The sequence below is a fragment of the Dendrobates tinctorius genome, unplaced genomic scaffold, assembly GCF_039654945.1.
Source record: "Dendrobates tinctorius isolate UK_male_01 unplaced genomic scaffold, ASM3965494v1 ptg000102l, whole genome shotgun sequence".
Taxonomy (NCBI): Eukaryota; Metazoa; Chordata; class Amphibia; order Anura; family Dendrobatidae; genus Dendrobates; species Dendrobates tinctorius.
This window is the reverse complement of record NW_027361770.1, coordinates 3,579,538-3,594,047: the sequence shown is the minus strand read 5'-3', so window position 1 is coordinate 3,594,047 and position 14,510 is coordinate 3,579,538. Positions and strand designations below refer to the sequence as shown.

At 43.3% G+C, this 14,510-nt stretch overlaps 1 protein-coding gene across 1 annotated transcript in view; it reads left to right on the top strand.

Moving 5' to 3' along the window:
* Positions 1-14,510, top strand: part of SLC6A19 (solute carrier family 6 member 19) — a 338,662-nt gene that overhangs the window by 243,620 nt on the left and 80,532 nt on the right. The window contains exon 9 of the mRNA XM_073587681.1: positions 13,032-13,236. Coding sequence (XP_073443782.1) covers positions 13,032-13,236 — 205 coding nt within the window. The remainder of the gene's footprint in view (positions 1-13,031; positions 13,237-14,510) is intronic.

Genomic DNA, 14,510 nt, shown 5'->3' with positions numbered 1-14,510 from the left:
TAGGCCATGGACAGAAATCTCCATGGACTTTATCACAGACTTGCCTGCCTCGGCGGGGAACACGGTCATCCTGGTGGTGGTTGATCAATTTTCGAAGATGGCGCATTTTGTGTCGTTGCCTTCCTTGCCCAACGCGAAGACGTTGGCTCAGGTCTTTGTGCAGGAGGTGGTCAGACTACACGGAGTTCTATCGGACATAGTGTCTGATAGGGGGAGCCAGTTTGTGGCGAAGTTTTGGAAAGCTTTATGCTCACGATTGGGGATCAAGTTGTCTCATTCGTCGGCGTTTCATCCGCAGTCAAATGGTCAAACTGAGTGCATGAACCAAAATCTGGAGCAGTATTTGCGATGTTTTGTGTCTGACAACCAAGTGGAGTGGTCGACGTTCCTTCCCTTGGCCGAGTTCGCATTAAATAATCACCGCCAAGAATCATCGGGAGAGTCTCCGTTCTTTTGTGTTTATGGGCACCATCCTCAATTTTGTACCTTGCGTCAGGGGGGCTCTGGGGGCGTCCCGGAGGAGGACCGGTTAGGAGTTCAACTATCATCGGTCTGGAGGAGTGTGAAACAGCGATTGCTGAGCATGAGTGCAAGGTACAAACGTGTGGCTGACGCTAGACGCGTGCCAGGTCCGGACCTGTGTGTGGGTGATTGGGTGTGGTTAGCTACTAAAAACATAAAACTCAAAATTCCATCATTGAAATTGGGTCCAAGGTTTATTGGCCCTTTTAAGATTGCTGCCATCATTAACCCGGTTGCTTATCGGTTGGAACTTCCTGCGGTATACAAGATACACAACGTGTTTCACAGGGCTTTATTGAAAAAGGTGGTAGGCTCTGTGGACATGACGCCGATGCCACCTCCAGTCATGGTGGATGGCGATTTAGAGTTTGAAGTCTCCAAGGTGGTGGACTCTCGAGTACTGCGCCGTTCTCTTCAGTATTTGGTACACTGGTGGGGGTATGGTCTGGAGTAGAGGTCTTGGGTACCAGCCTCGGACATACATGCGGATCGGCTGGTCAGTTCGTTTCACCGCCGTCATCCGGACAAGCCGGGTCCTATGAGTCTTGAGGGCCCTGGGGTCCCTCGTAGAAGACTGGGTACTGTGAGAATCATGTGGTAATAGTGGATGAGGGCAGGTATATCTCGCCCAGATTCCTTTCCTATGTGGCCTAGTCTGGTCAGTATCGCACCTGCTTACTAATGGATAATGGGAGGTGGATATAAAAGGATGCAAGGTGGTTGTGTGAGTGTCTCAGCCTGGGAACACAGAGAGCCTGTCTGTGTGAGAGACACACGTGAGGGGAAGCAGTGCCCACTGCAACTGTGGTTTGGCTGGACGGGAGAAGCCCGCCAGTTGGTAGTTAGGTTGTCCATTGTTTAGTTAGTGCCGGACAGGCAAGGATTTGTTTTATGTTTTATTTCCTTTTGCATTGCTTTCACCGTTAATAAACCTGACCCAGGGTCAGTTATACACGAATCCCAGCTCTGCGCCTGAGTTTCATGCTGAATGCACGTGACCTTTGACCCCAGCAAAGGCGATCCCGGAGTGTTTTATCACATTGTGGTGGAGAACGCGGGCATCACGTTGCAAGCATGAGCATGGAGGACGTGGTAAAAGCGCTGGTACAGTCCACCGCCGTCCAGCAACAAGCTAATCGGGTGATGATGGCCCAGCTGAAGGAGTTGGTGGACATGACAGCTACCGATCGTTCGCTTCTCCAGCAGGTGGCGCAGTGCCTGGCAAGCCTACAGGAGGTTAACCTGGAAGCCGAGTCGAGAGTGATTCACGTGAGTCGGTACTGGCAGAAGATGACGACCGAAGATGACGTCGAGGCGTACCTGACCACGTTTGAACGGACGGCGGTGCGAGAAAAATGGCCGAAGGCACGATGGGCCGGCCTGATTGCTCCGTTTCTTTCCGGTGAGGCCCAAAAGGCGTATTATGACTTGGAACCTGAAGCTGCGCAGGACTTTGACAAATTGAAATCCGAGATCTTGGCCCGGCTGGGAGTGACGACCGCTGTCCGTGCACAGAGAGTGCATCAATGGACTTATCAGCCGGATAAACCACCGCGGTCACAGATGTTCGACCTGATCCACGTGACGAAGAAGTGGCTACAACCCGAGGTGCTGACAGCGCCAGAGATAATTCAGAGAGTCGTCATGGACAAGTACCTGAGAGCTCTACCGCCAGCCCTGAGGAAGTGGGTAAGCCATGGAAATCCTACGACGGCAGATCAACTGGTGGATCTGGTTGAACGTTACTCCGTGGCGGAAGGACTCCGAGACGACGCTACCCCACCTCGTTCTTCATCATCTCCATGGGGAACCGGTAAGACTGTTCCAGGGAGTAGGGGAGATGGAAAAATCCCTAAGACAGTGGGGGAGGAAAACGGGACTGCCCGCACTGCGAGGCCGAGAGTAACGAACTATGGTCTAAGCAAGGGGCCCGTTAGGTGTTTCCGCTGCCAAGAGATGGGACATATTGCTGCGAACTGTCCGGTCACTACTGAACCCATGCAGTGCGACGTCACAGACTCTAAAAACCGCATGTCTATGGTTGCACGGGTAGTGAGTGTGAATGCCGGTCAAAAGGATGCGGAAAAACATTTGTGTGATTTAACTGTTGATGGCAAAAATGTGGTGGCATTGTTAGACTCGGGAAGTGTGGTGACTCTGGTGAAGGCCAGTCTGGTGTCAGCCCCGACTGGACCATCAGACAAATTTTCTGTAACGTGTGTGCATGGAGACACCTGTTCGTACCTCACCACGGTCATATGCATTACTACTTCCTATGGGTCTGTGCAACATAAAGTGGAACTCGTCCCGGCGTTATTGCATGATGTTATCCTGGGCCGGGATTTTCCCCACTTCTGGCAATTGTGGGAGAATCAGTTGATGCCCTCGGGTAATAGTGTACATGATTCTTCTCCCAGGGCGCGTGTGGGTCCCGAACCCCTGGAAGAGGTCTCCCCGGAAGACTCGGGGGAAGAGTCTGCTGGAAATGACCTACAGTTCCCGTTTTCAGTCATGGCGGGTGATACGGAGGAGACCGGGGAAGAGGAGGAGGCAGACAGCCGTCCACCTCCCCGTTTGCCGGATTTAGAAGTTCAGAAAGATGACTTCCAAAGCAAGCAAATAAAGGATCCTACCCTTTCTCAGGCTAGGACAAATGTAAAAGTGATAAATGGGGTACCCGTAGAACCTGGCTCTAGGCTGGCATATCCTTACATGGTTCTGGAGAATGATTCAGATAGAGAAAAATTGGGAAGATACGGTGCAACTATTAGTCGTGCCAAAACCCTACCGGCGGCAGGTGCTGGACCTGGCCCACGGACATGTGATGGGAGGTCACCTGGGAGTCCAGAAAACCACCGAAAGGATATTACACTGTTTTGTTTGGCCAGGCATGCATCATGATATTCGTGTATATTGTGAGTCTTGTCCTGACTGCCAAGCCTCTGCACCTAAGCCCCGGTTCTGTAGCCCTTTGGTACCCCTACCTATTATTGAAGTCCCGTTTGAGAGGATTGGGATGGATTTAGTTGGGCCCCTTCCACGGTCTGTACGTGGACACCAACATATCCTGGTCATCTTGGATTATGCCACTCGTTACCCGGAGGCCATCCCTTTGCGTAACACGGCCACCAAGACGATTGCCAAGGAACTGGTGCATGTGTTTAGTCGGGTCGGTATACCAAAACAGATACTCACCGACCAGGGGACCCCCTTTATGTCCAGGGTAATGAAGGAGCTCTGCTGATTGTTACAAATCGAACCGTTACGCACATCCGTGTATCACCCTCAAACAGACGGGTTGGTCGAAAGGTTCAATAAAACTCTGAAGCAGATGCTGAGAAAGGTGATAGACAAGGATGGGAAGAACTGGGACTATTTACTTCCGTATTTGCTTTTTGCCATCAGGGAAGTACCCCAGTCTTCCACGGGATTCTCGCCTTTCGAGCTATTGTACGCCCGACGTCCTCGCGGACTGTTAGACGTTGCAAAAGAAACCTGGGAGGGTCAGGTCACTCCATTTAAAACAGTGATAGATCATGTCACACAAATGCAGGGCCGTATTGTGGCTGTTATGCCTATCGTCAAAGAACACATGATGCAGGCTCAAGGAGCCCAAAACAGAATCTATGATAGGGGCGCCAAGATCCGTACGTTTGCACCCGGAGATAGGGTGTTGATCCTGGTCCCCACGGTGGACAGTAAGTTCCTGGCAAAGTGGCAGGGCCCCTTTGAGATCAAGGAAAGAGTTGGTGAAGTAAACTACAAAGTATACCAGGCAGGTAAACGGAAACCTGAACAGATTTATCATGTAAATCTGATAAAGCCCTGGAAGGATCGGTCTGCCTTGTCAGCGGAGCTGGCCCGTCCTGTATGCTCGCATACCGTACCGGAGGTACGGGTTGCAGAGACTCTCTCGGAGCGGCAAAAGACTGAGGTCAGGCAGTTTCTACTTCACAACCAAAAGTTTTTCTCAGAAAAACCCGGGCAGACTATGCTAATGAAACATGACATCTTAACGGAACCTGGTGTCACAGTTCACGTAAAGCCCTACCGAATCCCGGAAGCGCGCCGTGAAGCCGTTTCCCGAGAAGTGAAGGTAATGTTAGAGTTAGGAGTCATTGAGGAATCGCACAGTGCGTGGTCCAGCCCGATTGTGCTAATTCCTAAACCGGACGGCACCATCCGGTTCTGCAATGACTTCAGGAAACTGAATGCGGTCTCAAAATTTGATGCCTACCCTATGCCCCGGGTCGACGAGTTAATAGATCGGTTAGGAAAAGCCCGGTATATTACGACCCTAGACCTAACAAAGGGGTATTGGCAGATCCCTCTGGCGGAGGCTGCCAGAGAAAAGATGGCATTTGCTACGCCGGAAGGTCTATTTCAGTATGTGTATATGCCGTTTGGACTGCACGGGGCACCGGCGACCTTCCAGAGACTGATGGATCGAGTCCTGAGGCCACATAGGCAGTACGCTTCGACCTATTTGGACGACATTGTCATTTACAGCTTGGACTGGGAGACTCATCTCCAAAAAGTACAAGCTGTGATTGACGACCTGTGGGAGGCAGGTCTAACCGCGAACCCCAAGAAGTGTCACATCGGGCTAGAAGAAGCCCGGTATTTGGGGTATGTAATTGGGAGGGGTGTTGTTAAACCCCAGGTTGATAAGATTCAGGCGGTTCAGGACTGGCCACAACCTGTCAACAAGAAGCAGGTGCAAGCCTTCCTGGGGATCGCCGGTTATTATCGCCGGTTCATACCCAATTTTGCAGCCATCGCTACCCCCCTGACGGATCTTACAAAAGGGAAAGACTCCGTCATGATTAAATGGAGTTTAGCGGCTGAAGAAGCCTTCCATAGCCTAAAACGGGCACTTTGCTCTCAGCCCGTACTGGTGACTTCGGACTTCCGCAGTGAGTTTGTGGTACAAACGGATGCCTCTGATACCGGTATCAGGGCCGTACTGTCACAAGTGAGGGACAGAGTGGAACGCCCAGTCCTCTATCTCAGCAGGAAGCTGAATAAACACGAGCAAAGGTATGCAGTCGTAGAAAAAGAGTGCCTCGCCATTAAGTGGGCTCTAGAAGCCCTCAAATATTACCTGGTGGGCCGAAAGTTCAGGCTGATCACTGACCATGCCCCTCTCAAGTGGATGCACTTGAACAAGGAACGGAATAGCCGGGTGACCCGGTGGTTCCTTGCCCTGCAGGCCTACACTTTTACGGTGGAGCACCGCCCAGGAGTACAGATGGGAAACGAAGATGCCCTGTCCCGAGTGCACTGTTTGGCGGGTGTCATTGCTCGACCGGAGTGGTCTGAGCAGAGGGGGGGGATATGTGAGAATCATGTGGGAATAGTGGATGAGGGCAGGTATATCTCGCCCAGATTCCTTTCCTATGTGGCCTAGTCTGGTCAGTATCGCACCTGCTTACTAATGGATAATGGGAGGTGATATAAAAGGATGCAAGGTGGTTGTGTGAGTGTCTCAGCCTGGGAACACAGAGAGCCTGTCTGTGTGAGAGACACACGTGAGGGGAAGCAGTGCCCACTGCAACTGTGGTTTGGCTGGACGGGAGAAGCCCGCCAGTTGGTAGTTAGGTTGTCCATTGTTTAGTTAGTGCCGGACAGGCAAGGATTTGTTTTATGTTTTATTTCCTTTTGCATTGCTTTCACCGTTAATAAACCTGACCCAGGGTCAGTTATACACGAATCCCAGTTCTGTGCCTGAGTTTCATGCTGAATGCACGTGACCTTTGACCCCAGCAAAGGCGATCCCGGAGTGTTTTATCACAGTACTGTCATGTCAGACGCTATTCACACCACGGCGTCCGGCAGGCAGCGGTAGTTCCATCTCCGTCCACTATAGCCTCAGTGGTGTCAGCTTGATTTTACTCAGGTTATCGGGGGTTAATCTAGCTGAAAATCAGGTGGGATGTTTGGTCACGCCCACGGTCTTTAAATAGTCGTGCTGGCCTGTGGGCGTCGCCGATTATAGCTTGTGTTTTATGCCAAGTGGTTCCGGTCTGGAGAGGAGGTGTTGGAGAGAGAAATTCATATCTGGTGGCGTATGATCTGTTGTTACCTTTTCGCCTTCCTATATTTGTGCTTTGTTTTGCCCTGTTCACATTACAGTATTGTCCTGTGTGTTTGCGGCGCGGTGTGGTTTAAGTTCTCCCTGTCTGCCATTACTGTGTGGGATTGGTGGTTTGACAACTCACTGGGTGGAGGGTGGAGGGTTCAGCTTAGGGCTGAGCAGGAGATAAGGAAAGGTTGGAGGCTCAGGCATTTGCACCATTAGCAAAAACCCTGGGTTGAGGGTCAGACAGGGTTTTCCCTAGTTGGAGGGACTCCGCAGGGGCCCTGGGTATTTCAGCCTCCTTTGACCTAAGCTCCGCATAACAGAAAGTGAAAGAACTGGGAGGGCAGGTCTTCTCTTCCATCCTCCCAGTGGATGGCCATGGATCAAGGAAGTAGAATAAATTCTGCAGGTGAACAACTGGCTACGTCGATGGTGCAGTCAGCAAGGATTTGGATTTCTGTATCAAGGAGTGAATTACCTATACGATGGACTACTTGCTAGAGATGGGGTGCACCTTATGAAGACTGGAAAAGATGTATTTGGAATTCGCATTGCTTCACTCATCAGGAGAACTTTAAACTAGAACAATGTGGGAAGAGAAGCAAAAGGCCAGAAAAAGCCATACACCTGACAAATACTATTGAGAACTCTGCTATTAGAAGTGGAAATGAAGAACAAAGACAAAAAATCTAAATAATAAAAATATTGGAGAAAGAGAAACCAATCACAAACTAAAATGTTTCTATACAAATGCACAAAGCATGGGCAACAAACAAGGAGAATTGGAACTACTAACTCAGGAAAAGAAATATGATGTCATTGGAATCACTGAATCTTGGTGGGACAATACACATGATTGGAATACAAGGCTAGAAGGATACAACAACTAATTTGCAATGAACAGACTAGATAAACGAGGAGGAGGTGTTGCATTGTATGTTAGTAAAGTGTATATCTGCACAGAGATTGATGCTGTTTGGGTAAGATTACAAGAAGAGAACAAAGGAATGGACACCATTGTAGGCATTTATTACAAGCCACCTGTGCAAGCTGAAGATATGGATGAACTCTTTATGCATCAAATGGCCAAGGTCTCCAAAAATATGACATAGTGTTCATGGGTGATTTCAACTATCCATACATTTGTTAGGAATCTCTCTTAGGCAAAACTAACAGGTCAACCAAATTCTTATCCTCTCTTACTGACAACTTTATCTTCCAAAAGGTACGGGAGAAAAGGGGATCTGCCAACTTGGATCTAGTCCTTATAAACAGGGAGGAAATGGTTGAGGTGGTAAGAGTGGCTGGGACCCTAGGAGGTAGCGGCCATGCTGTTTTAGAATTTTGTATATCTAGAGGAGGAAGACCTGTGAAGACTCAGACTTCAAGGTTAGATTTAAGAGAGGTGGCTGGATATCCTTAAGGACAAAAATATCCAGGAAGGATGGGAAATCGTTAAAAATGAGATTCTCAGAGCACAATCGTTAAAAATTCTGAAAAGAGGGAAGAATACGAAGCATTTAAGGAAACCAGGATAGTTGAACATAGAACTTAAACACATGCTAAAAAGTTAGAAAGAAATGTTTATCAAATGGAAAGAGGGAGGCGTATCTAAAGAAGAATATAATGCTGTGCACGAATCAGATTATCTAAACCTGATAATGAATTAAGGCTTGCAAGAGATGTCAAAAGCATCAAAAGCAATAAAAAATGATTTTGAAGATATGTCAAAAGTAAAAGAAAAGTCAAAGATGCTGTAGGATTTTTACAGGATGAAAATGATGAAATGGTAAGAAAGTATGTTGAGAAGGCCGAACTTTTAAATTCCTATTTTGCATCTGTTTTCTCTCAGAAAGGAAATGTAACATCAACTGATTTTCACTGTCCTATTAAGGGAATGGAAGAATCCAGGATATCTATAAACAGAAAGATAGTGAGGAAACACTTAGCTAACATAAATAAATTCAAGTCTCCAGGTCCAGATGAATTACATCCCAGAGTACTGAAGGAGATAGCAGAAGAAATTTTTGATCCACTCTTTATAATCTTTGAAAATTCTTGTATAATAGGAGAAGTCCCAGAAGACTGGAGAAGAGCAAATGTTGTTCCTATCTTCAAAAAGGGGAAGAAGGTGGACCCAGGGAACTATAGACTGGTGAGTCTGACTTCTATACCAGGAAACATCTTTGAACAAATAATGAAACAACATTGATGAAAGTACCTGGATAAGAATGAAGTGATTAACCAGAGTCAACATGGGTTTGTAACTAATAAGTCATGTCAGATTAACTTAATTTCCTTCTATGACAGAATCACTGACTGGGTGGAAATGCTGTAGATATAGTGTATCTTGACTTCAGCAAAGCATTTGACAAAGTATCTCACAATCCTTATTGAAAAAATGACTGCGTATGGAATGGACAAGGCTACTGTTAGGTAGATTCATAACTGGCTTAGTGAATGGACTCAAAGAGTGGTCGTAAAAGGCTGCACATCCAGTTTGAAGAATATCTCAAGTGGGGTACCACAGGGCTCTGTCCTGGGCCCTGTATTGTACAACATCTTTATCAATGATTTAGATGAAGCAATTGAGGGTAAGCTGAATAAATATGCTAATGACACAAAGCTAGGAGGGATAGCTAATACTAGAGAAGAGAGAGGATTCAAAAAGAAATAAATATCTGGAGCAGTAGGCAGCAACTAACAGAATGGTTTTTAACATGGAAAATGCAAAGTACTACATCTGGGCAATAAAAATGCAAAAAAATCATATACAGAATGGGAGGATTAGAGCTAAGCAAAAGCACATGTGAAAAAGATTTGGGTATGCTAATATATCACAGACTGAACATGAGTCAACAGTGTGATGCAGCAGCAAAAAAGGCAAATACCATTCTGGGATGTATCAACAGAAGCATACAGTCTAGATCATGTGAAGTCATTATTGCCCTCTACTCCTCTTTGGTCAGACCTCATCTGGAATACTGTGTCCAGTTTTGGGCACCACATTTTAAAAAAGACATCAAGAAACTGGAGCAAGTTCAGAGAAGAGCGACCAGAATGGTGACCGTTCTGCAAATCATGTCTTATGAGGAACAGTTACAGGATATGGAAATGTTTAGCTTGCAAAAAAGAAGACTGAGAGGAGACTTAATAGCTGTCTACAAATATCTCAAAGGTTGTCACATTGTAGAAGGATCATCTTTATACTAATTTGCACAAGGTAAGACTAGAAGTAATGGGATGAAACTGAATGGGAGGAGGCACAGATTTGGGTGATCAATGAGTGGAACAGGCTGCCACGAGAGGTGGTGAGTTCTCCTTCAGTAGAAGTCTTCAAAGAGAGGCTGGACAGACATCTGTCTGGGTCGTTTTAGTGAATCCTGCTTTGAGCAGAGGATTGGACCAGATGACCCAGGAGGTCCCTTCCAACTCTACCAGTCTATGATTGCATGATTCTAAGTGTTTGATGCAGTTTCAGAATATGACTTTGGTTATGCCAAATTTGCTCTAGTTTTTGAGATATTTATTAGTTAAATAATTAACAGTAGAATTCTGACTTCAAAAAGTCACTTTTATAGCATTGTAAGGCTGTAAATTGAAATGCTAATTAATTATATGGGACATTTCATTACCCAAGATACTTAAGATACTGATAATGAGTCTATAGATGGACCAAACACTATTGCATTTGTTATCAAACACAAGTTGCACTGGGGCAATGCATTATTTTCATGGATGAATAATCTCAAAAATTAGAGCCAATTCTGCAAAAGCAATAGGATTTTTGGAAAATGAACCCCTTGCAAAATACCCTAAATCCATTCCAAAAACCTTGGCAACCTTGAAAATTTTTTTTTGTAGACCTATGTTATGGAAAGAGAAAATGACATGCTGTGAATTTTAAAAAATATACTGCAGGTCAATTTCCATTAAAAAAGCACAGGAACTGCAGGAACAGTTATACGCTGCGGTTTTTGCTCACATAAATAGCTACACATAAATGGCAGCAACGAATGGTATTTGAATAACATATACAATAAATGACAGATGAATAGAAATAAACATGCAGAATGCAACTGTAAGTATAGTATGGATCAGTTCTATCAGAATAAGACTAAGTAAATTCAACTTGAGTTGGAAGAAAGAGGCTATAAAAGTGGATGCTAGAAGCTGATGAAAAATTGTTGGAATTCAATCGATTCAAACCCTCTAATTTGCAGTCCAATAAATCAAACTCCACTAACACTAGTTTATAATGCAGTGACCAATTATCTAAGGTAAAAAATAAATTTTAAAAAAGATCTCTCTATTCTAGAAAATTTAAAAAAAAAATTGCCAGTATACTACAAAAAGGATGTTGTGTAGTGCACAAACAGGCTTCATCTTTGGGCCAACATTTTATCACCCAATCATTTAACTACTTGCAAAACGAAAAATGAATGGCTTTCAATTAAAGGATATTTGAAACTGTGGTTCTCACACGTGTAATATGTGCTCATACACAAAAAAAATACTAAATATGTAGTAATTCATTGGATGATAACACATTTTCTTATAAAATCCTTTCTCAATTGCATTTCAAGCTATATAGTATATATTATAGAATACTGCGAATGTAGATTAAAATGTTAGGATAAATGTTAATTATAGTTACCCATGCTATTCACACCCATAAGCTATGTAAGCAGATGAATATGTACAAAGACATATATGAAACCAAGCTGCAAGAGACAAATACACCCCTGGTGGGACAAAACTACACAAGATTTTATGTTTAATAGGACTATGTCTCTGTGCTACAAGATACAAGTATGTGCGGTAATTGCTCTGATGAATACCAACCACACTGTATCACAAATAATTATGCGTAGACTGGTGAAAAAACTGGATAAGAATGGAGTCAGTTTGGTATTAATAGTGATGGTCAAACACAGACAAGGTACATGTAAATAAAAAAAATCAGGAATACCATGCACTTATAGTTATACACTGTGCACTATACAATAGCCAATAACCACCTGATTATATGCCTGCATTATCCTCATGCCTGAGTTGATTACCTCAATTGGCAAACATACTTCAAAAAGTCTCAAAGTTAATGTGGTTTTTCTGCAACTCGGGTTGTTGTTTCAACTACAATAGATGATATATCAGATTATATTTTCAATACAACTATACATAGTTTTTCATAAAGATCAGTTTTGAATTAATTTATGTCTTTGTGGAATGTTAATATACTAGCTTACAACTCTTTACTAGTCTTGTCCATAATGTATCAGTGTTAATTTGGAAGTTTTTGCATGTTTATTTCTATTCAATAGTCATGTATTGGATATGTTATTCAAATACCATTCGTTGGTGCCATCTATGTGTAGCTATCAATATGTGCACTTTAATTAGCTTAATCAGCAACTTCTGTGTTTACTGGAATGGTGTGATATTTAAGTGCATTACCACCGCATTAGAACCATCACGAATAAGAGTGTCATGCACCTGAAACCCGTAGATATTTTAACCATGTCTCTATCATGATATTACAATCTTGGTCTAGCATTTGCATTTATCCACAAATAAAGGATTCTGCATGTTCGTGGTGCTAGATCCTGTAGTTCTTAGATAGAGATTTAACTAGATTTAACTATGTCCAGGCAGAGACAAAGCCCTTATAAACCTACAGTGAACAAAACAATATTAAGATGTGTTAAAAATAATAATTTTATTGTAAATCTATTAAGAATTATTTATACGCAATATAGTAGATTGGAAAAAAAACAAAAAAAACATTATTACTGTATTGTGAAGCATGAATACAGAAACATTATAATATGTTCACACATCCCAACAGACATATAAATAAAATGTATAAGTAGAGATAAAGCCCAGTGTATATAGGGATCAATTTGTTATACATTACTAGATCCACACTTGTATTAGATGACCATATAGCCTATAGAAGAGGGTAAATTCACTCCCATATAGATAACACTTATAGATGGTAAGATTGTATATAATAATACAAATAGACTATATATAATAATACAGGAATTAAAGACATAATCCATTACCTGTGGCCATCATAAAAGGGATGTATGAACTGCTAAATCCCACCTCGACGCACGTTTCACAGTCGCCTGCAGTTTCGTTAAGGAAGTCCTTGCTTCACACTGCTAGAAAATTACATGCATGTGAATTGGATATTTTCTTCTTCTGTAGAACATGTAGAACATATATCCATTATAGTCAAGGGAACACACAATATACTAAGAGCTTATAAGCTTGTTTTCTAAAGCCTAGCCAACATCTCATATCATGAGCTTTTATTGAGGACAAAGCATTGTCAGTTTTTTTTAAAGCATAACAAGGAATGATGTCTACTGTATGTTTAAAAGTACTTTCACTAATTGTCAAGTATTTCACTTTGTAGGGTGTTGAAGGAACAGGATTGGCTTTTATTGTATTCACTGAAGCCATTACAAAAATGCCCGTGTCCCCTCTCTGGTCTGTTTTGTTCTTCATAATGCTCTTCTGCTTGGGGCTCTCTTCCATGTTTGGTAATATGGAAGGGGTCTTAGTGCCACTGATGGATTTGAAAATAATACCCAAATCATGGCCAAAAGAAGCAGTTACAGGTATGTTGTTGTTTTCAATTATTAGTGTCATTGTATAATATATACCTCAAGGTTGTTTTCACATATACAGGTGCATCTCACAAAATTAGAATATCATCAAAAAGTTAATTTATTTCAGTTCTTCAATACAAAAAGTGAAACTCATATACTATATAGAGTCATTACAAACAGACTGATCTATTTCAAGTGTTTATTTCTGTTAATGAGTATGGCTTACAGCCAATGAAAACCCAAAGTCATTATCTCAATAAATTAGAATACTTTATAACACCAGCTTGAAAAAATGATTTTAAAATCCAAATTTTTGGTCTACTGAAATGAATGTTCAGAAAATGCACTCAATGTACTCAATATTTGGTTGGGGCTCCTTTTGTATCAATTACTGCATCAATGTAACGTAGCATGGAGGTGATCAGCCAGTGGCACTGCTGAGGTTCTACGGAAGCCCAGGTTGCTTTGATAGCAGCCTTCAGCTCACCTGCATTGTGGGGTCTGGTGTCTCTCATCTTCCTCTTGGCAATACTCTATAGATTCTCTATGGGGTTAAGGTCAGGCGAGTTTGCTGGCCAATCAAGCACAGCGATACTGTTGTTTTTAAACCAGGTATTGGTACTTTTGGCAGTGTGAACAGGTGCCAAGTCCTGCTGGAGAATTAAATTTCCATCTCCAAAAAGCTTGTCGGCAGAGGGAAGCATGAAGTGCTCTAAAATTTCCTGGTAGATGGCTGCACTGACTTTGGTCTTGATAAAACACAGTGGACCTACACAGCAGATGACATGGCTCCCCAAACCATCACTGATTGTGGATACTTCACACTAGACCTTGGAAATCAAGGTGTCAGAGTCTGGAGGAAGAATGGAGAGACAGACAATCCAAGCTGCTTGAGGTCTAGTGTGAAGATTCCACAATGTTTTTTGAGGTGGAAATGCTGAAAAAATACACAAAAAATACCTGGGCATCTTCCAAGTGTCCTTTTCAGTTTTCCCAATAACTTGTATTGTAAAGTATTAGGTGTCTACCTGGTGGAAAACCCATGAAGGATATGCATGTTATTTCTCAAAACTGCTCAAATGAATTTCTATGTATAAATGACTTCTGTTCATATGTTCAGGCTTTTAAAATAATTAACATGTACATTTTTCTGACATTTTCTGCTAGGAAAATGCTCAATAACTTTCACTATACAGTGATATGTAAAAGTTTGGCCACCCCTGGTCAAAGTTACTGTTAGTGTGAGCAGTTTAGAAAGTTGAAATGATCTCTATAAGGCCGGG